Here is a 21,400-nt window from a genome sequence, read left to right on the forward strand (position 1 = left end):
TTTTAATCTTTGGAGATATCTATGTACTTAACATTTGAAGGTCACAATTCAAGATGTTTTACAAAGCTTTTTATTTGAAAATATTGAGGGACGGACAGACTTGTCCAGTAGCTTGAATAAGACCATAAGAAATAAAACAACAAAGTACAGAATCAAAAGACAATGAATTCAGTCATAATTCTAAGCACCCATTGATTTTGTTGCTAGTTTCTCCCATCCTGACTCCCCATGGGTACAATTCCATTAATATTAATAGCTGGGACAGCACGGTGGCACAGTGGCTAGCACTGCTGCCTCATGGCGCCGACGTACCAGGTTCAATCCCGGCTCTGGGTCAATGTCCATGTGCAGGCTAGGTGGATTGGCCATGCTAAATTGCCCCTTAATTGGAAAAATGAATTGGGTACTCTAAATTTAAAATTTTTAAAAAATTAATGTTAATAGTTATCGGCTTATTCACTTTAGTGGCCGATATTGAGCTGCAATCCTAAATATGGAGTGTTAGCAAGCTATTCCACTTTGCAGAGCATCACAGCGGAGATGAACTCTGACCTCAGTGGCGCATGCATATTCTCATAGTGAGCTGAAGTAGAAATGCAAGATTATTTTTCCTCTTCTTTACCCAATTGCGGTACAGAAAGCACAGCCTTGCTGAGATTAGCCAACCCAGCACAGAGTGGAATCTGGATCTCCAAGTGGCGATTACCACCCTCGGCAATGTTGGTAGCTCATCAAGGAAATATTGATCATGTTTGGTAAACGTAACTATTGGGATGGTGCATTTCCAGATTGTAAACATGGATCAGTCAGAGGGTCTAAGAAATCAATATCATTGCTCCAGGAAGCACGAGACATCCCCAAAATGCGCCTCTGAAAAAGGTGCCTGAAAGGCAGGCAGTTCTAAAATAGCACAACACCTTAGCCTGAAAACACCCTTTAAAATTTACAGTAATTAGATATGTATTAGGCATAGCATACAACAGACTTTGAGGGGCAGCACTGTGGCACAGTGGGTTAGCCCTGCAGCCTCACAGCGCTGAGGTCCCAGGTTCGATCCCGGCTCTGGGTCACTGTCCGTGTGGAGTTTGCACATTTTCCCCATGTTTGCGTGGGTTTCACCCCCACAACCCAAAGATGTGCAGGGTAGGTGGATTGGCCACGTTACATTGCCCCTTAATTGGAAAAAATTAATTGGGTATTGTAAATTTTTAAAAAAACAGACTTTGAGACAGAGTATTTGGCCCGTTTCTCCAGCAGTCCCTCTTTTAATTACAGAACTTTAGAAGCTATACATAAATAACAGCTACATGACCAATCACAGTCTAATGCAATCTTTGGACAGTTTAATTTAAGCCTAGGATGTCAACCAGTAGTGTTAACCAGCATATCATACCTATTAATATACAGGTAATTTATAGACCGTGGAATCCACATGCATGTGGACAGGACACTCAGCAAGGTTATTTGAAAATGTACAATTAATATTTGACTTATTACTGAGCTGACTACATAATTTCCCTGTAGTAAATCTGCAGTAAACCTTTGCAATTTCGCTCTCCAGCGCAAAGCATTAATTGAGCTGATTTACTACTAGCCTGGACTGCATTTAGCATCAATACATTATCACACTATAATTTATTGTTAGCTACATAGTGATTCTAAATTCCAGAGATTGCACAGGGGGAACATTCCAAACCAGGAGCACGGCTTATAGACCGACTATAAACACAGGAGTGATTTAAAATGCCCTCTGGGGGAAGGCTGTTGTGGAGAGCAAAGGCCGCGTGCTGTACTGCTCCTGCTTCACAAGGAACCAGGAGCTAGCCTCTCTTTTAATGATTTCAGCTGTGGGTGTGTGCTACTTCGCTCAGCTCCTGTGTAACAAATAAAAGGAAAGGCTTACTTAGAAAAAGGTTCCTACAACCAAAACATTGCCCAAGACGAGCAAGAATCTGTCAAGTTTAACCAGATGTTTGGATAATTTAAGAACTTAATTTTCAGATCTCTACCTCAGTTGGTCATGCCACCAGTGACCGTCTTTTACACAACTTCCCAGATAAGCCCATCTGTTTGTCTTTAAATCTAAACCTCTTTCTTTCCATGCACAAATGGATCAAGCTGCGCTTAATAAATAGGAGTCGTTAGCTCTTTATTAATGACGATTTTAATATACAAGCTTGAGAAGTGAAATTAAATACAGCACAGCAGTAAGAGTCTCTATTACATGCACACAGACAGAATTGATCCACGGGAAACTGGTACTGTAGAGCAAGCACATCCTAAGGAGAATGGTCCTGTGAAAATAAAACAATAATTCCCAAAATTAGTAGAGTTTAATTTGGCAGAATTACAGGAGTAATATTTTATTACAATTAGAGGCACATAACATTACATTATCTACAGTGTTCCTCAGAGAAAAAAATGGATGTGTGTAACAAAAGGTGAACATTAAGCACAAAGAGGCGGGAAAGAGAGAAAGAAAAGTAGGAGCAGAGTAGGGTCTTTAAGGCACAGTCAAACAGAAGGGCTTTTGGAAGGGAGTGGCAAGGAACAAGGAGTTGGGGAGAGAATTTCATATGGAATGGATCTACAGCTTTATGATGATCAATTTTGTTCTCATCTCTGCACTGACGGAGGCCGAGGAACAAATCAACTTCACGTCCTCAGTTGGAGCAATCTGTACAAGTAAAGAAAAAGTCGAAAGAGTTGGGTGTGAGGGAGCAGTTTGAGAGTGGGAAATTGGACACTCTCCTGGCTGTACAAGCCATTCCCAGTTTGATCTTGACCTAATTTCAGTTAAAATGCAATCGTGTCACATATACCATACAAGCTCAAATTTAGCTGAAATTTAACATGTATGCGGCACAACTTCCATTCCCATTGTTCTATGCAGAAATTAAAATTCAATTATATTTCTGTTGTAGTGGGCTGAACCTTTAGCAGGCAAATTTCAGTATTTCTGGTTCACTCTTCAGTTTAACGAAGCTAGGGCAGCACGGTGGCGCAGTGGGTAGCACTGCAGCCTCACGGCGCTGAGGTCCCAGGTTCGATCCCGGCTCTGGGTCAATGTCCGTGTGGAGTTGGCACATTCTCCGTGTTTGCGTGGGTTTCGCCCCCACAACCCAAAGATGTGCAGGGTAGGTGGATTGGCCATGCTAAATTGCCCCTTAATTGGAAAATGAATTGGGTACACTGAATATTTAAAAAAGTTTAGCAAATATAGCTTGAATTTTTATTACCCATACCTGTCAAGAAAGATCCTCAGTGAAGTTAGGTCCTGACTACCCCTTTGAATCTCATAAGGGGGTCACTCACCCTTCATAGTGCTGAGAGAATATTTATCTAGAGAGGGACTTGGAGTCCAATCTCATCCTCACCTGAGACAGTAGTTATTAGCAGGAGAATAATTTCCAACAATCAACATCAACTTCCAGCCACCCCCACGCACAGAGATTATAATTTACAAAAAACACCAACACACACTATTCCGGATAAAATCACACATGATCCAAATGTTGCAATTTAAATTTTTAGGCCATATTTCTTGATATCTGATTTTGAGAATAAAACATTCCAATGTTATTTTAAAAAAATGTAAATGTAGGCATTGAAACAGTCATCATTTAAAAAAAGGAATCAATTTCATATAACCAATTCGCAAAAGAATTAATCAGCCTCTACTGGAAAACTTGTAAAATAACTATAACCTGAAATGTGCTGAAGCTTCCTCAGGAAAACCCTGGCAATCATTAAATATTTTATTATGATTTAACTACACAAGCAATATTTTACATGAATGGTAATTATGAAACTGTGTGACATCACTGCCTTTTTGGTCTAGATTGGGTCGAAAGCACTTTGGTTCTCTATCCAGCAACCCTTGCTGCACAGCGCATGTGCGCAAATATCAGGCAAGGATGAGTAGCTTTGCTTCCATGTTCCTGATAGTTAAATACAGGTCGAAAATCCCTTATCTGAAATGCTCGGAGCCGAGTGTGTATCGGAGATTGGAATTTTTTGGATTTTGGAAAAAACTGCGCATGTGTGGTGCACATTGGGAACTGCGCATCTCCTTGGGGTCGTGTGTGTATTGGATTTCTGAATTTTTTGGATTTTGGAATATATTGCGCATGTTGACGCGCATGATAGGAACTGCGCATTGCCCAGGACACTTGTGGGATTTCCCACTCGTGACATCACGCCAGTGCTCAGAAAAAAGTGCAATCTGAAGTTGTGGCAGGCCATGCTGATCAAACCCTACCCAGTTGGATTTATGACAAGAGTTTGGCAGAGATGCAATGGACTTGTAGGTCTAGTCTCCTTTGACCATAATTCTACTTTGCTTACATGCGTCATCACAGACTCCCCTGGCCAGGGTCCAAAAGAAGCTGAAGGAAGACACTGTTGAGAGATTTTTCCAATTCTCCCAGCATCATCCAACCTGTACTATTGATTCAAAATGTCAAAGTTAAAATAAAATATTGGTACTCACTTTGACAAACTTTCCATACATAAGATAGGGAGAGTGGAAATCATTCTGGCAGTTAGCGTAGGCCATTCCTAAACCCAATCCTGTACCAAAAGTAATAGGCCAACTGCGCCCTGCACACGGGGGGAAAAAAAACATTACATTAGGTGTGATGCAAATTCCTGCAATCTGGAAATGGTTAAATACATTTTGCAATTTATTAAATCTGAAATTCTACGGCAGACTCATTTGTTTTTTGTTTCATAGGATCATAGAATAGTAATGCACAGAAGGTTATTCAGCCCGAGTCTATACTGCCTATTCCAAAGAGCAAGTTAGTCCCAAGCCAGCTAACACTTTCCCCATATCTCTGCAAGCTTTATTTATCCAATTCCACTTTGAATGCAGCTATTGAATTTGTATCCAGTATCCCATCAGGCAGTACATTCCAAATTCACTCTTTTCCCTCCTCTTCTAAAGCCATATGCTGGTTTCATAGCCATGGCCCTGCACAGAGCACCTCAATGAAGTGACTATTCTTCAGAGTTATGAGAGGAGCAGGTTTAGAGGGAATGTGAGGAAAAACTTTTTTACCGAGAGGTTGGTGGGAGTTTGGAATTTGCTGCCTGAGAGGGTGGAGGAGGCAGAGATCCTCAAAACATTTTTAGAAGAATTTAGATGAGCACATACAATCCCAGGACATACAGGGTTATGGACCAAGTGCTGCAAATGGTTAGGTGGTTGTTTTTGACTACCGCGGACGCAATGGGCCGAAGGGCCTTTTATGTGATGTATGACACCGAAGAGTGCTATTCGTTTCCCTGAATACATCAAATTGGGCAGCACATTCTCCCCGTGTTCGCGTGGGTTTCGCCCCCACAACCCAAAAGATGTGCAGGCTAGGTGGATTGGCCACGCTAAATTGCCCCTTAATTGGGAAAAAAATGAATTGGGTACTCTAAATTTTTTATTTTTTTTTAAATACATGAATTGTTTTTCCTGGACTATAATTGTTTTTAATTGTTATTCTTTTTTTTTTTTTAATTTAGAGTACCCAATTATTATTTTTTCCAATTAAGGTGCAATTTAGCATGGCCAATCCATCTACCATGCACATCTTTGGGCTGTGGGGGTGAAACCCACGCAGACACTGGGAGAATGTGCAAATTCCACACGGACAGTGACCCAGGGCCGGGATTCAAACACAGGTCCTCAGCACCTGTAGGCAGCAATTCTAACCACTGTGCCACGTGCCGCCCTTTTCTGGACTATAATAACAGCAGCCCCCCAAATGTTGCTCAGAGTCACCTATTAGGAATCACTCTGCAATAACCTGGGATATATATGGTCCCCATCCTCCTGTTTATATCCTCCCAGACGTTTCTTCTCAATCCAATGATACCACTCGTTTACTGTTCCATATACATTCAACAACAACGAACAGCAATACTTACGCTTAAAAACGATGAGAGAAAATATAATTCCTAACCCAAAGCCAACACCTGAAAAGTAAAAAAAAAGTTTTTTAAAAAGAAAGCTTGAAATGTAACCATCAAAAGCCACAAGCTAAAGCGCACCAGTCCCCTAAACTGTTTGGATCAGGGGCATTGCAGCATTTAATATTTCTGTATACTCAGAGTATAAAGAGTTATCTAACTCAGTTTTATAGCTTAGACCCCTCCTCTCACCGGCATCAAAAACATAAGGGTGGGGGAGGAGGTGGTGTTAGTTTTGGCTTTTCATCTTGAAAGAGAATCTTCCTTAGGGGCAACTAACACAATTATAACTTGGAGTCAAGTCATGGTGTTCAACAAATTGCAGGAACTACTGCAGGGGGAAAAAACTTCCGCCTGTACAACTGTGAATTTCAGCTTGTCTGGCACTATTAGTCTTAACAGATTGATTGTATAAAGAAAGACAGGACCTCCTAACTCAAGCTAATAAATGAACACACGTCAACTCAGTGCTAATTAGCTCCATGTCAAAGACTTTAAGACCAGACCTACCCGCTCCAAAACAAAGTTTACAGTTTTTATATTTTTACATGGAGGGCTCCCTGATGGCTTGATGAGCTTATCAGGGATGTAGCTGAGACTTACAGACTAGAAGGACTCGGATTCAATCCTTGGTTGATCTGGGGCAATCCCACTGAGAAAGGGAGGTGAGCTTTCCACTCCCAAAAGAGTGAGACCTGCTGGAAGTGTACATGTGGAGACTGGCCAGACTCTAGCTGTGAAGTCACATGAGTAACGTGCACTTTGGTGATGCACTGTCTTCCAGGGGGTGGAAATAAATTCGTCATGTTGGAGGATGAGGTGTAAAATGCAGCAATTAATTTTAGAACCATATCAGTTACTAGCTAAAAGGAATTTACAATGTACACACAATCTCCCATCAGGCCGTCACCTCACACTGCTATGAGCAGACCTTTCTACCACAATTTGGGCACTAAATTGGTAATAGAATGTCAGATCTTAAAATCAACATTTGTATTATGAAACATACCAGGAACGATCAAACCAGAATAATCAGGTATTCAATATTTATGCACTCGGTACAAATAGCAGAAGTGTTGGTCACAATCTTTCAATCTTTGTTGGATATAGTACCACAGGGCTTTCAATGCTATACCATTATTCAAGAATGGGGAGGAAGGATAAACCAGAAAACTACAGGCAGTCAGCCAAATATCAGTGGCGGGGAGGTTATTGGCAGCCATTACTGCGGATAAAATAACCTTACATTTGGAAAGGCTCGAGTCAATCAAGAGATGTGTTAAAGGTAAAACATGCCTATCTAATTTTGTTGAATTATTTAATCAGGTAACAAAAAAGGTTGATCAAGGTAGTTTAATAAATGTTGTATGTTCAGTAGATGAAGTAGACTGGACAAAGTGCCATACAGAAGGCTTATTAAGAAGATGGAAGCCAGGTGTTTGGGGAGCCCAGCAAACCACGCACATATGTTCTGGGCGTGCCCAGCGCATGTGGAGTTTTGGGAAGGGCTTTGCAAAGGCTATGTCCAAGGTCTTGGATACTCGGGTAAAACCAAACTGGGGGATAGCGATATTTGGGGTATCAGATGATCCGTGCGTGCACGAGTCGAAAGAGGCTGGAGTCCTGGCCTTTGCCTTCTTGGTAGCCCGGAGAAGGTTCTTGTTAATGTGGAGGGACGCGAAGCCCCCAAGCGTAGAGGCTTGGGTCAACGATATGGCGGGGTTTCTCAGGCTGGAGAAGATAAAGTTTGCCTTGCGAGGGTCCTTGCAGGGGTTCTCCAGGCGGTGGCAACTGTTCCTTGACTTTCCCGCGGAACGTTAGGAGGTCAACAGCAGCAGCAACCCGGGGGGGGGGGGGGGGGGGGGGGGGGCATTTCTTTTCCTTTTTGTAAGGGGCACATGCCCCATTTCGTTTTGAGTTGGGTGTTTAGAGGGTTAAGTTGTTTTGTTTTGTTGGCAAGTTTGGCAGATTGAGCTCAATGCAGAGATGAGCGAGGTTTTGGACTTTGGGAGGACTAATATGGAAATACAGTAGACTATACTATAGATTATAATAATTATTTATTTTGAAAAATGCAGATGAGCGGAGAGCTCTTAGTGTTAACATATGAAATACTCAGGTGGCAGAACAAGTTAATAATGTGGTTAAAACCATACAAGTTACTTGGGCTTATAAATGGAAGAATGGAATTTAAAAGCATAGAGATCATACTGGAACTTCATAAATCACTTGGTTAGCCGCAGCTATTATGAACAATTCTGCACACCACACTTCAGGAAAGATCTAAAGCACTTAGAAAGAGTACAGAGGTGTTTTACAAGAATGTTACCAGGCATGAAGGACTTCAGAGGTTAGAAAGATTGGGACAGCTCTCCTTGTAACAGAGAAGGTTAAGAGGTGATGCAAGGGATTTTCAAGATGAGAGGTTTTGATAGTGTGGACATAGGAAATTATTCCCTCTGGTTACAGGGTCAATAATTAGAGGTCAGAGACTCGAATTCATTGATAACAGATCTAGAGGGGAGGACAGGAGAATTTCTCCTCACTCTGCTGTGGGGTTCAGATACGCTTCACCTAAAATGGTGGTGGATGGGAGCTGATTCCATTAATAATTTTAAAAGTGTGAGCTACTGAAGGATGAGGAACCTGCAGAATTATAAATGAAAAAGCGATGCCAAGGCATACAAAGTTCTGGGTCAAGTGCTGGAAAATGGGATTAGAATAAGGTAGTTGTTTCTGACCGGCTCAGATGCGATGGGCCGAAGGGTCTTTTCTGTGCTGTAGACCTCTATGACTCTAAAAGTGGGGACGAGGGACTAAGTATGCCTGGTCTTTCAAAGAGTCAGCAAGGGAACAATGGGCTGTACGTTTCAGTGACTGAATTTTTGAACTTGATCAACAGCTTTAAAAGTAAATCTTCAGTAATGTCACAGTTACAAAGAAACCAATTTAATCTTCCACTGAAGATTTTGGCCATTAGATCAGCAAGAATTTGAGAACTTGTTTTGTTCCCAGCATTTTTGAACCTCAAAGCCCACTACAATTAACAATTTCCTAAAATACCGTGCACAGAAATTATACCTAACTAGTACAAGTTAACCATCAACAAGAATGTACAAAATAGGGAACCATTTCGACCTTTAACCTTCATCTCTGCTGCACACCACCTGTCTCCCAGACAGAGATGCATTACGGTCTTTTTCTTTTGCCCTTAACCCTAGGGCTGGGGCCCACAAGAAGGGGCTTTACAAAGAGGTCAAGTCTGCATTTGCAACACATCTTTGTCTTTTTAAGAAAATACATATATATTCGCCTCTCTGTTGGAAACTGACTTTCACCAACTATTTAAATGCTAATGGAAAATTTGTGAACTTTTACAAAAATAAGCTTTGTACAAGTAATTATTTAATCAGTAGAAAAGCAACACAGGCATGCAGTCAGCTAATTTGTGTAGCGTTCACGTTTGAATTGCAAAGCCATTGTGTGTAGGAGTGTTAATCATATTGAACTGCGGTTCAGATATTCCAAAAGAAAAGGCAATGTATTTCTATACTAGCTGCTCAAATATGTGCAAGGATGGGGCTTTGTTGAATCTTTAACTTCGAGAAATAGATCAAAATATATATGCAGTCCTGGATAAATGGAACATGGTAGACTGAAAGATTCCGGGATATCACAAAACTCTGCCACCGAGGGCCCTTAGAACAGAAACCTTGCAATCAGAATTCAAATCAAAAAGTGTTGCAGTGCCATCCAGATGATCTGTAGCCAAATTAATAAGTTCTAAACTGCTTTATTCTGATTTGTACAAGACGAGTACACTCTCAGTAGTGGCTGAGACTGGATTAGATGAGAGCTAGTGGGCTTCATGCGACTATAATCAATCCCAATGTGCAACTCTGAAATCCAAACAGGACAGATAAAAGGCTGGTAGACAAGAAAGAACTCAAGATAATCAGAAAGGACAAGGATTTTAAAAAAAAATTAAAAAAATTTAGAGTAGCCAATTAATTTTTTCCAATTAAGGGGCAATTTAGCATAACCAATCCACCTACCCTGCACATCTTTGGATTGTGGGGGCGATACCCACGCAAACACGGGGCGAATGTGCAAATTCCACACAGACAGTGACCCAGAGCCGGGATCGAACCTGGGACCTCGGCGCCGTGAGGCAGCAGGCTAACCACTGCGCCACCGTGCTGCCCTGAAAGGACAAAGTTGAGACATTTCAGAGGCTTCAGTGGTTAGAAAAAAATATCTTGCTGAACATAAAAATATCAGGGCTGTAAGTTTGGTGTGGTGCTTGGAATCTTAACACTGTCTCAGAGGTGACCACTGAGCAAAACCCCAGCCCTGGACACAAAATTATACTCCAGTGCTTTTAGTAGCAGGAATACATGCATGCAATCGGATAAAGGCACTATTAACAATAGTGAGCAAGGGGGACTTCCGGTGGCGGCTATGAAGGAGTAAGTCGCACATTTGATTGCTCCCGCTCGGGTCAGACTTTCACCCGATTTTCTACCGGACTTGAACTGTAAAACAAAAGACAGAGGCAATTGTGTACTGAATTCCCACATCGGTGCATGGAGAGAAGGACTAGAAGTGCTCGTAAAGGCAGGAACAGAAAGACAGAGAAGGCTTGGGCTGAAACTGCAGCGGGAGGCAGCAGATGCAATTTATTCAGGAAGGCTTTGCTAAGCAGAAACGGGACTGCTTGGACCGATAAAAAAAGAGTCGATTGAGCGGCTGGAGCTTAGATTGGACGCCCATGATCGGGCGATCCAGAAGGTGGAGAAGGTGCTGGCTGAGCAGAAGGAACATCAAACTGGAGTTGGAGGTGGGGATGCTGAGAGACCAGCAGAAGAAGCTCCTGGAGAAGGTGGAGGACCTAGAGAATAGGTCCCGCCAGCAGAACTTGAGAATCGTTGGGCTCCCGGAGGGGTCCGAAGGAGCGGACGCTGGGGCATACATCGCAGATATGTTTGAGAAACTGCTGGGGGATGGGGCATTCTCCCGATCCTTGGAGGTGGACAGGGCTCACAGAGCACTCGCGAGGAAGCCGCACAAATGGGAGACCCCCCCCCCCCCCCCCTTCCTCCCCGAAGCCAATGATGGCGAGCTTCCACAGGTACTTGGATAAGGAGCGCATTCTACAGTGGGCCAAGCAGACACGGAGCTGTAAGTGGGACAATAGTATCCTGCGGGTCTAGCAAGACCCGAGTGTGGAGGTGGCCAGGAGAAGAGCAGGCTCCAACCAGATTAGGTCGATCCGTTTTAAGAAAAAGGTGAAGTTTTGGACTGTTGTATCCCGTCTCTGGGTTACGTATGAGGTACAGCACTTTTATTTCGAGTCGCCTGAGGACATGCTGGACTTCGTGAAAAGGAAAGGACTGAGGACTTTTGAACTTTGCTGCAGCATTCATGTTTTTTGTTTCTCTGTTCTTTAAAAAAAAAAAGCTTCTCGCTTTTCGATTTTTGGAAGCCATTTGTAATGCCTTCTGTATTGATTTGGGACCAGTGGCAGAGCTGAGTGAGTTAAGGTTTTCATTTGAACTGTTGGGGGATGGAGGTGTGCTTGTTTAGATTTTGGTGTCATTGTGTGGGGGTTGTTTGTATGAGCGGGGGGGGGCACAATAGGTGAGACACTATCCGGCACCAGGGATGGGGGCCACCAAGCTAGCTGGGCTAGCTCACGGACGCGCAGTGAGGGTGTGTGTGCATGTTTGGTTTATCAAAGGGGTTGGGTTACAAAGTATTGTTTGGGGGGGGGGGGGGGGGGGATTTTCTGCTGACGAGGGAGGGACTTGGGCCAAGGGACAGAGAGGAGGCTGCCTGGGGGCGGGCCGGTGGAGGCGCAGAGCATGGTCTGGAAACGGGCCCAAAAGCGGGGATGGCTGATCGGCGAAGGGGGGGGGGGGGGCAATGAGCCCCCCTAGGCTGATCACATGGAATGTTGGCGGGTTAAATAGGCCGGTCAAGAGGGCACATGTGTTCGCGCATCTTCGGGGACTGAAGGCGGATGTGGTAATGTTGCAGGAGACGCACCTTAGAGTAACTGACCAGATTAGATTGCGGAAAGGCTGGGTCAGTCAGGTTTTTCACTCGGGACTGAATTCAAAGACTAGAGAGGTCGCGATCCTGATCAATAAGCGGGCGGTGTTTGAGACGGGTAGAATAGTTTTGGATGTGGGAGGCCGGTACATTGTCAGTGGGAAGCTAGAGGGGGTGCAGGTAGTATTAGTAAATGTGTATGCACCAAATTGGGATGACGTGGAGTTTATAAAGAGGATGCTGTGGAAGATACCGGACCTGGACACGCACAGGTTGGTCATGGGAGAGGAAGTCAACACAGTTATTGACCCTAGCTTGGACCGGTCAAGCTCGAAAACAGGCAGGGTGCCAGCAATGGCAAAGGAACTAAAAGGGTTCATGGAGCAAATGGGGGGTGTGGGGGGGCTGGGTCCATGGAGATTTGGGCAGCCGAGGGTGAAGGAGTTCTCCTTCTACTCACACGTGCATAAAGTGTACTCCCGGATCGATTTCTTCATTTTGTGCAGGACCTTTCTGGCAGGGGTGGTGGACACTGGGTACTCGGCGATCACAATCTCAGACAATGCTCTGCACTGGGTTGACCTGCAGGTTAGTAAAGACAGTAACCAGCACCCGCACTGGAGGTTAGATGTGGGACTTTTGGCTGACGAAGGAGTGTGCGAGTGGCTGAGGAAATTCAGAACTACCTGCAGGTCAAAGACACAGAAATTTCAGCAGCCATGGTCTGGGAAGCACTGAAGGCAGTGGTCAAAGGGGAGCTGATCGCGATACGGGCCCATAGGTAGAAGGTGGACAGGGCAGAGACGGACCGACTGGTTAAGGAGATACTACAGATCGATAGGAGGTATGTAGAGACCCCAGAGGCAGGGCTTTTAAGGGAACGGCGGAGGCTACAGGCGGAGTTCGGCTGGTTAACCACAGGGAGGGCGGTGGAGCAGCTGAGAAAGGCGAGGGGGGGGGGGGGGGGGGGGAGAAAGAGAGAATCTATGAATATGGAGAGAAGGCCAGCAGAATGCTTGCTCAGCAGCTTAGGAAAAGGGAGGCAGCTAGGGCGTTAGGGAAAGTAAAGGACGGAGATGGGAACCTGGTTGGAGATTCAGCAGGGGTGAATAAGGCGCTTCGGGATTTCTACAGTAGGCTGTACAGGTCGGAGGGGATGAGGCACTTCTTGGGGGGGCTGAATTTCCCAAAGGTGGACGGGGAGCTGGTAGAAGGGCTGGGGGCCCCGATCGGGTTGGAAGAGATAGTGGAGGGAGGGTCTGAAGGCCATGCAGGTGGGTAAGGCCCGGGGCCGGACGGGTACCTAGTGGAGTTTTATAAAAAGTTTGCTGGGATATTGGGGCTGGTGTTGCATGAGGATGTTCAATGAGGCAAGGGAAAGAGGGGTGCTGCCCCCCGACGATGTCACAGGCCATGATTTCGCTGATTCTGAAGCGGGACAAGAACCTGGAGCTGTGTGGGTCCTACAGGCCAATATCCCTGTTGAATGTGGATGCCAAACTGCTGGCCAAAATTTTGTCTTCCAGGATTGAGGATTGTGTTCCAGACGTTATTGGGGAGGACCAAACGGGGTTTGTTAAGGGTAGGCAGTTGGTGGCCAATGTAAGAAGGCTGTTAAACGTGATCATGATGCCCCCGGAAGGTAGGGAGGTAGAGGTAGTGAACGCAATGGATGCAGAAAAGGCTTTTGATCGGGTAGAATGGGATTACTGTGGGAGGTACTGGGACGGTTCGGATTTCGGCGGGGCTTTATTGACTGGGTTTGGTTGCTGTATCAGGCTCCTGTGGCAAGTGTACGGACGAATAGGACAACATCGGACTATTTTAGACTGCACCGGGGGAACGAGATAGGGATGCCCCCTCTCCCCACTGTTGTTCATGCTAGCTATAGAGCCGTTGGCAATCGCTCTGAGAGCCTCAAGGGGCTGGAAGGTGCTTGTCCCACAATCCAAAGGTGTGCAAGGTAGGTGGATTGAACACGCTAAATTGCCCCTTGATTGGAAAAAATGAATTGGGTACTCTAAATTATTTTTTAAAAAGGCGGCGACTGGGAGAGCTGCCGTTCAGATTAGTAGGGGGAAGCTTTAAGGACCTAGGCATTCAAGTGGCGCGGGAATGGGACCGGCTGCATAAATTAAATCTGGCCTGGCTAGTAGATCAAATGAAGGATGATTTTCGGAGATGGGACGCACTCCCGTGTCATTAGCTGGGAGGGTGCAGACGGTGAAGATGACGGTCCTCCTGAGATTCCGGTTTGTGTTTTAATGTCTCCCCATCTTTATTCCGCAGGTCCTTTTTTAACCGGGTCAACAAAGTGATCTCTGGCTTTGTTTGGGCGGGCAAGACCCCGCGGGTAAGGAAGGTAATGCTTGAGCGTAGTCGGGGAGAGGGCGGGCTGCACTGCAACATTTTAGTAACTATTACTGGGCAGCGAATATAGCCATGGTCAGGAAGAGGGTGGTGGGGGAGGGGTCGGCATGGGAGCGTATGGAGGCGGCTTCATGCAAGGGCACCAGTTTGGGGGCGTTGGTAACTGCGCCTCTGCCGTTCCCGCCGGCACGGTACTTCACTGTGGTGGCGGCGGCCCTGGGACAATGGAGGAGACATGTGGGAGCAATCTGTAATAATCACCGGTTTGCCCCGAGAAGTATGGATGGGGGGAGGTTCCGGATATGGCGGAGAGCAGGGATTGAGAGCATGGGGATATGTTGATAGAGGTGAGCTTTCCGAGTAGGAGGGCGCTGGAGAAGTTTGGGTTGGTGAGGTGGAACAAATCCAGGTATCTGCAGGTGCGGGACTTCCTATGTAAACAGGTGACAACCTTCCCGCTCCCACCGCTAAGGGGGTTTCAGGACAGGGTAGTTTCCAGAGGGTGGGTAGGAGAAGGGAGCGTCGCAGACATTTACAAGGAACCTTTGGGGTCAAAGGAGACGCAGACCGAGGAGCTGAAGCGCAAATGGGAGGAGCTGCAGGAGAGATCGAGGATGATCTATGGGCGGACTCATTGAGTAGAGTCAACGCGTGTACAACATGTGCGAGGCTCAGCCTGATACAATTTAAGGTCGTTCACCGGGCTCACGACAGTGGCCCGGATGAGCAGATTCTTTGGGGTGGAAGACAGGTGTGCAAAATGTGCGGGAGGACCAGCGAACCATGTCCACATGTTCTGGACATGTCCGAAGCTTAGGGGATTTTGGCAGGGGTTTGCAGATGTCATGTCCACGGTGTTAAAAACAAGGGTGGCGCTGAGTCCAAAGGTGGCGATTTTCAGGGTGTCGGAAGACCCGGGAATCCAGGAGGAGAATGAGGCAGACGTTCTGGCCTTTGCGTCCCTGGTAGTCCGGAGACAGATTCTATTAGCTTGGAGGGATTCAAAGCCCCCGAAGTCAGAGACCTAGCTGTCGGACATGGCTAGCTTTCTCTGTTTGGAGAAAATCAAGTTCGCCTTGAGAGTCACTGTTAGGGTTCTCCCGGAGGTGGCAACTGTTCGTCGACTTCTTCGTGGAAAATTAATCGTCAGCAGAAGGGGTGGGGAGGGGGTGGGGTTAGTTTAGCTTAGAGTAGGGGGTTAATAAAAGTGGGACCTGTAAGGGAGACGGCTTTTGTTCTATGTTTATAGTTTCATGTACATTGTTTATTGTGTTGTTATTATAATGCCAAAAAATACCTGAATAAAATGGTTATTAAAAAAAAAACAATAGTGAGCAAGCTCTGGTCCATTTGACTTTGAAAGTGGAATCTTCAAGGAGTACATTTACAAGAAGGCTGAAAATCTTGTATAAAATGGTGCAGAAAAACTACTCAATTGAAATTAGACATGTATTTATATCAATTTACAGCCAAATAAGCACTTTTCAGTGTAGTCATTGATGTGGTAAACATGTGAGCCAATTGGTGCACAGCCAGCTCCCAGAAACAGCAATGGAACAATGACCAATTACTCTGTTTTAGTTATGTTGGGTGAGGGATAAGCATTTACCAGGAAACTGGGGAGATTCACTTTCCCTTCATTCAAAAGTGTATTAAATTTCATCTGCCCATTTCACCAGTCTGTCTTGATCCTCCTGCAATTTTCTACGCCTTGCTGTTCGGTAAATTTCGGAAAATGTGGCATTTGCAAACATTGAGATTCTGCCCTGTGTACCAGCGACCAGTCATTAATACACATCATTAATACACAGTGACCCCAACACATTCTTCCCTCTAGTCTGAAGAAAAACAGTTTACTGACATTCTCTACTTTGTCACTCCGCCAATTTCTTATGCACACAGCCACAGCCCTTTTAATCCCAGAGGCATCAATTTTGCTAGTAAGTCTATTGTTATTTATATTTATCAAACACCTTTTGAAAGTCCATATACGTAACATCAACTGCACTACCTCTCATCAATCCTTTCCATGACTTCATCAGGATCTGCAGCAGCCCCATACCCCATTAAGTGTTTCATACGAGCACAACATTCGGACCAGCCCATCAATAAGTGTACCATACCATATTACTAATATCCCATGCATAGTGGCATAATTGAATTAATACTTTGTCATATTAGATGACCTATCACAAAGCAACAGGCACTTAACAGGGAATAGGATTTGTACAGAGAAAGTTTCAAGTAAACAAGATCAATGAATCAAAAGGAAGCATTCTGGGAAGTCAGGAAATTGCACGATCAAGTGGAGAACTATAGGCAATTCCCTCCTTAATCCGAACATTCTTTGCAACCCACTGTTATGGGCCAGTGTTTAGAGAACCCCAAAGTGTATCATGGAGTTCACCTGACCCACAATTTTTAATAGATTGTGGTATGGGGAGCACACGGCCCACTCTACAGGTGTGGTACAGCAGAAATGGAAAATAATTTTTAAAAGCACAACAATGTTTATTCTATGAACTCAAGTTAACCTTTTTAAAACATAGTGAACATCGCAGCAACCATCAATTCAAATACAACCCCCAAAGAATACAACACTAAGTAATCCATAATAAATTCCCAAACAACATCCAGGAGACAAAAGAAACACCTTTTAACAGAAGCACATTAGGTTTACATTCACTACTGGGAACATTTATAATTCTGAATTCACCAAATGATCACGAGAGTCTTTTCATGGCAGAGAGAACAGCAGTACACCTGCTTTTTCTAGCTTCAGCTCCAACACTGAAAACAAAACTAAAACACACCCTGCAGCAAACAGCCTAAAACAAAAGTAAAAAGCTGACAGACAGCCCAGCTCCACCCACTCTGACACATTGCAGTAATAAACACCCATTTCTTAAAGGTACTCACTACAGATATTTATATACATACCCATTTATAAACACCCATTTCTTAAAGGTACTCTCACATGACACCACCAATAACTACCGTATACTGCCATGTATGTCAAGCATGTCCGTGCTTGTTGTTTGACCAAACAACAGTCTAACAAATAAGCATACATGGGAAACTAAGATTAGACAAGGATTATTGCCACCGAGAGAAATTAAGCACCAAAATTTAAGATGGTCAGGTAAATGTCCTAGAAGGTACCGGGTGTACTGATGGAAAGGAAAACATTTATGTCACTTTTATTTGTATCTTTCGAAGCAGTCTAATAGAGTTCGCTATTAGGTCAACTGGAGCACTTGGGAGAGTAAAATTATAATTGATCATTACTCAATTACTTTCTGAGCCTTTTCTGAAGTAATCAGGACCATTCTCTACCTGGAAAATCAACTGTAGGGCATGATTGATTGCAGGTTTGTGTGCTAGTCTCCAATTCAAACTACCCACTGACAACCCAATCTCAATGGTGGTTAACTAAATAGGTTACATTCAAAAATGTTTCTGCTCACGATAATGAATGGCACCTCAGAACTGGAAGCAGTGAAAGAGGAAGGACCATCAAGGGATACAAAAAAAAAAAATTTGGCTGAATATTTACTAATTTTAGGATGCAGGGTATTTAACCATCTGTAATATTAGTACTGTAGGACACTGGGAAGCTGGACAAACAAAATTCAATACCCAACCCCACCATCCAGCACACCAACAAATTTAATTTCTGAGTAACTCCACTTAAAAATGATTTTAGATGTCAGATTGCTGGATGGGATTTGTTTTGTCACGTTTAAAGAGGTACAGTAAAAAGTATTGTTCTGCACACAGTTCAGACAGGTCATTCTATGCATGAAAAAAAACATAGGGCATACATAAATACACAATGTAAATACATAGACATCAGGTGAAGCACTACTCAGTAGAGAAGATTTGTGACAAGTCCGTACGAGGGTCATTCAGGAGTCTGGTAATTGCAGGAAGAAGCTGTTTTGAATCTGTTAGTGCATGTTCTGATTTTTATATCTCCTGCCTGATGGAAGTAGTTGGACGAGTGAATAAGCCCTGGGTAGGAGGGGTCTTTGATTATGCTGCCCGCTTTCCCAAGGCACACCCGAAGATGTAGACAGAGTCAATGGATGGGAGGCGGGTTCACGTCATGGATTGGGCCGTGTTCACGACTCTGTCGTTTCTTGCGGTCTTGGGCCGAACAGTTGCGATACCAGGCTGAGATAAAAATTGGTAAGACTCAATGTGGACATGCCGAATTTCCTTAGTTTCCCGAGATAGTATGGGCGCTGTTGTACTTTCTTGGTCAGAGTGTCGACGTGGGTGGACCAGGACAGATTGTTGGTGATGTACACCTAGAAATTTGAAGCTGTCAACCATCTCCACCTCGGCACCATTGATGCAGACAGGGGTGTGTATGATACTTTGCTTTCTGAAGTCAATAACCAGCTCTTTAGTTTTGCTGACATTGAGGGAGAGATCGTTGTCGTTACACCACTCCACTAGGTTCTCTATCTCCCTCCTGTATTCTGACTCATCGTTGTTCGAGATCCGACCCACTATGGTCGTGTCAACAGCAAACTTGTAGATGAAGTTGAGCCAAATTTTACCACACAGTTGTGGGTGTATAGGAAGTATAGTAAGGGACTAAGTACTGAGCCTTGCAGGGCCCCGGTATGGAGGGCTATCGTGGAGGAGGTGGTGTTGTTTATCGTTACTGATTGTGGTCTATTGGTCAGGAAGTCAAGGATCCAGACGATTCAGATGATTAACTGCTGAATTATCTTTATGGAACTGCAGAAATGCAGTTTCAAAGCCCGTTTCAAATTTAACCATTAATATTAAAAATCTAACAATAAGGTATGTTGCACAGAATGATCTTGGTAACAGCTCTAAATATTTACAGGTTCCAACTTACATTTTAAAAAAATATTATAAATTTAGCGTGGCCAATCCACCTACTCTGTACATATTTGGGTAGTGGGGGCGAAACCCACGCAAACACAGGAGAATGTGCAAACTCCACACGGACAGTGACTGAACCTGGATCCTCGGGTGCCCATCCAACTCCTACATATTCAATGTATTAAGAAAAAATAATTTTAAAGGCTGTGGACCTCTCTGGCTAAGCCAATGTTCATAGAATTTACAGTGCAGAAGGAGGCCATTCGGCCCATGAAGTCTGCACCCCCCGCCCCCCTCCCCTCCCCGGAAAGAACACGCTACTTAAGCCCATGCCCCCACCCTATCCCTGTAACCAGTATCCCTACCTAACCTTTGTTTTTTTAAAAAATAAATTTAGAGTACCCAATTCATTTTTTTCAATTAAGGGGCAATTTAGCATGGCCAATCCACATAACTTGCACATTTTTGGGTTGTGGGGCGAAACCCACACAAACACGGGGAGAATGTGCAAATTCCACACAGACAGTGACCCAGAGCCGAGATCGAACCTGGGACCTCGGCGCCGTGAGGCCACAGTGCTAACCCACTGCACCATCGTGCTGCCCTCACCACCAAACCTTTTGGACACTATACATGACCAATCTACCTAACCTGCACATCTTTGGACTGTGGGAGGAAATCGGAGCACCCGGAGGAAACCCACGTAGACACAGGAGAAAGTGCAAACTCCACATAGAAAATCACCCAAAGCCGGAATTGGACCCAGGTCCCTGGAGCTGTGAGGCAGCAGTGCTAACCACTGTGCCACTGTGGCGCCCTAAACCCCATTATTGCTCTCGAGAAGGTGGTGGTGAGCTGCCTTCCTGAGCTGCTGCAGTCTGTGGTGTATACCCACAGTGCTGTTGAGGAGGGAGTTCCGGGATTTTGACCCAGCAAAAATGGAGGAAATTGCAACTTATTTCCAAGTCAGGACCATGAGTGGCTGGGAGAACTTCCAGGTGGTGATGTTCCCATGTGTCTGTTGTTCTCAATTTCCATTATTAAGCAACATATTATCTTAAATACTGTCGACGAGCAAAATATAATTATAAATATAATTGTCCTACAGATGGTTTGATTGTGATTTTGTTCCAAGTAAAACTTCCTCATAGATGCACAAGGTGAAATTGGCCAAAAAAAGCAAATTATTTGTTTAGAACGCAGACAGCATTGTGTCACAAAATAAATACCTACATGAAAACCAAGACAAATAATTAAAAGCTTAACACTTTGATTTGTTAAACAATTTCCCTAAATATGTAGTCCCATGCGGTTTGGAAATAAGATCTAAACTTTCAAATGTCCCAATCAAAGCTTTTTGGCGCGGGGCAGTGCTGGAACAGTCTGAAAGAACTTGAGATCATGCACCGGTTTAAAAGTGTGAAGCAAACTTCAAAGAACAGCAGAAATGAGGCGACTCCAATCATTGTTTTATGGGTCAGCTAGGAGAGGCGGCGGCATAGCGGTATGGCAGATGTTTTTTTTTTTTATAAATCGTATTGTCGACTGTTGTAAATACCCATCTGATTCACTGATGTCCCTTAGGGAAGGAATTTTACCTGGTATGTGACTTCAGAACCACAACTACTCTCTGAAATGGCCTAACAAGCAAAGAGATTGGCAGTAAATGCTGGCCCAGCCAGCATCACCCATCTTCTGAAAGTGGCTGCTCGGCATACCAGGAGAAAAATGTGGTATGAAAACTGATCAGAATATCAAGTGTAAATAAAATATCAAGAACACCAGTAGTCGCGGGCAGCATGATGGTGCACTGGTTAGCACTGCAGTCTCACGGTGCTGGGGTCCCAGGTTCAATCCCCGCCCTGGGCCACTGTCCGTGTGGAGTTTGCACATTCTCCGTGTTTGCGTGGGTTTCGCCTCCACAACCCAAAGATGTGCAGGGTAGGTGGATTGGCGACACTAAATTGCCCTAAATTGGAAAAAATGAATTGGGTACTCTAAATTTTTTTTTTTTTTTTTTTTTTAAAGTACACCAGCAGTCCCAATTTATCACTACCCCGCTTACCATCTGACACGGGGCAGTTAAGCAAGTTCAAGTCTATTTCATTAAAGGCGCTTCCCTGAAAAACTCGGGGAAATGTCCACCCTA

At 44.4% G+C, this 21,400-nt stretch overlaps 1 protein-coding gene across 2 annotated transcripts in view; it reads right to left on the bottom strand.

The window, feature by feature from the left end:
- Window positions 1-1,234: 1,234 nt before the first annotated feature.
- micos10 (mitochondrial contact site and cristae organizing system subunit 10) overlaps window positions 1,235-21,400 on the bottom strand; it is a 38,184-nt gene continuing 18,018 nt past the window's right edge. For both annotated transcript variants that reach the window (XM_072478260.1, XM_072478259.1), the window contains 3 exons: window positions 5,923-5,970; window positions 4,493-4,602; window positions 1,235-2,294 (listed from right to left, as the gene is read on the bottom strand). In XM_072478260.1, coding sequence (XP_072334361.1) covers window positions 2,280-2,294; window positions 4,493-4,602; window positions 5,923-5,970 — 173 coding nt within the window. In that variant the 3' untranslated portion in view covers window positions 1,235-2,279. The remainder of the gene's footprint in view (window positions 2,295-4,492; window positions 4,603-5,922; window positions 5,971-21,400) is intronic.

Source organism: Scyliorhinus torazame, chromosome 16 (genome assembly GCF_047496885.1).
Source record: "Scyliorhinus torazame isolate Kashiwa2021f chromosome 16, sScyTor2.1, whole genome shotgun sequence".
NCBI lineage: Eukaryota > Metazoa > Chordata > Chondrichthyes > Carcharhiniformes > Scyliorhinidae > Scyliorhinus > Scyliorhinus torazame.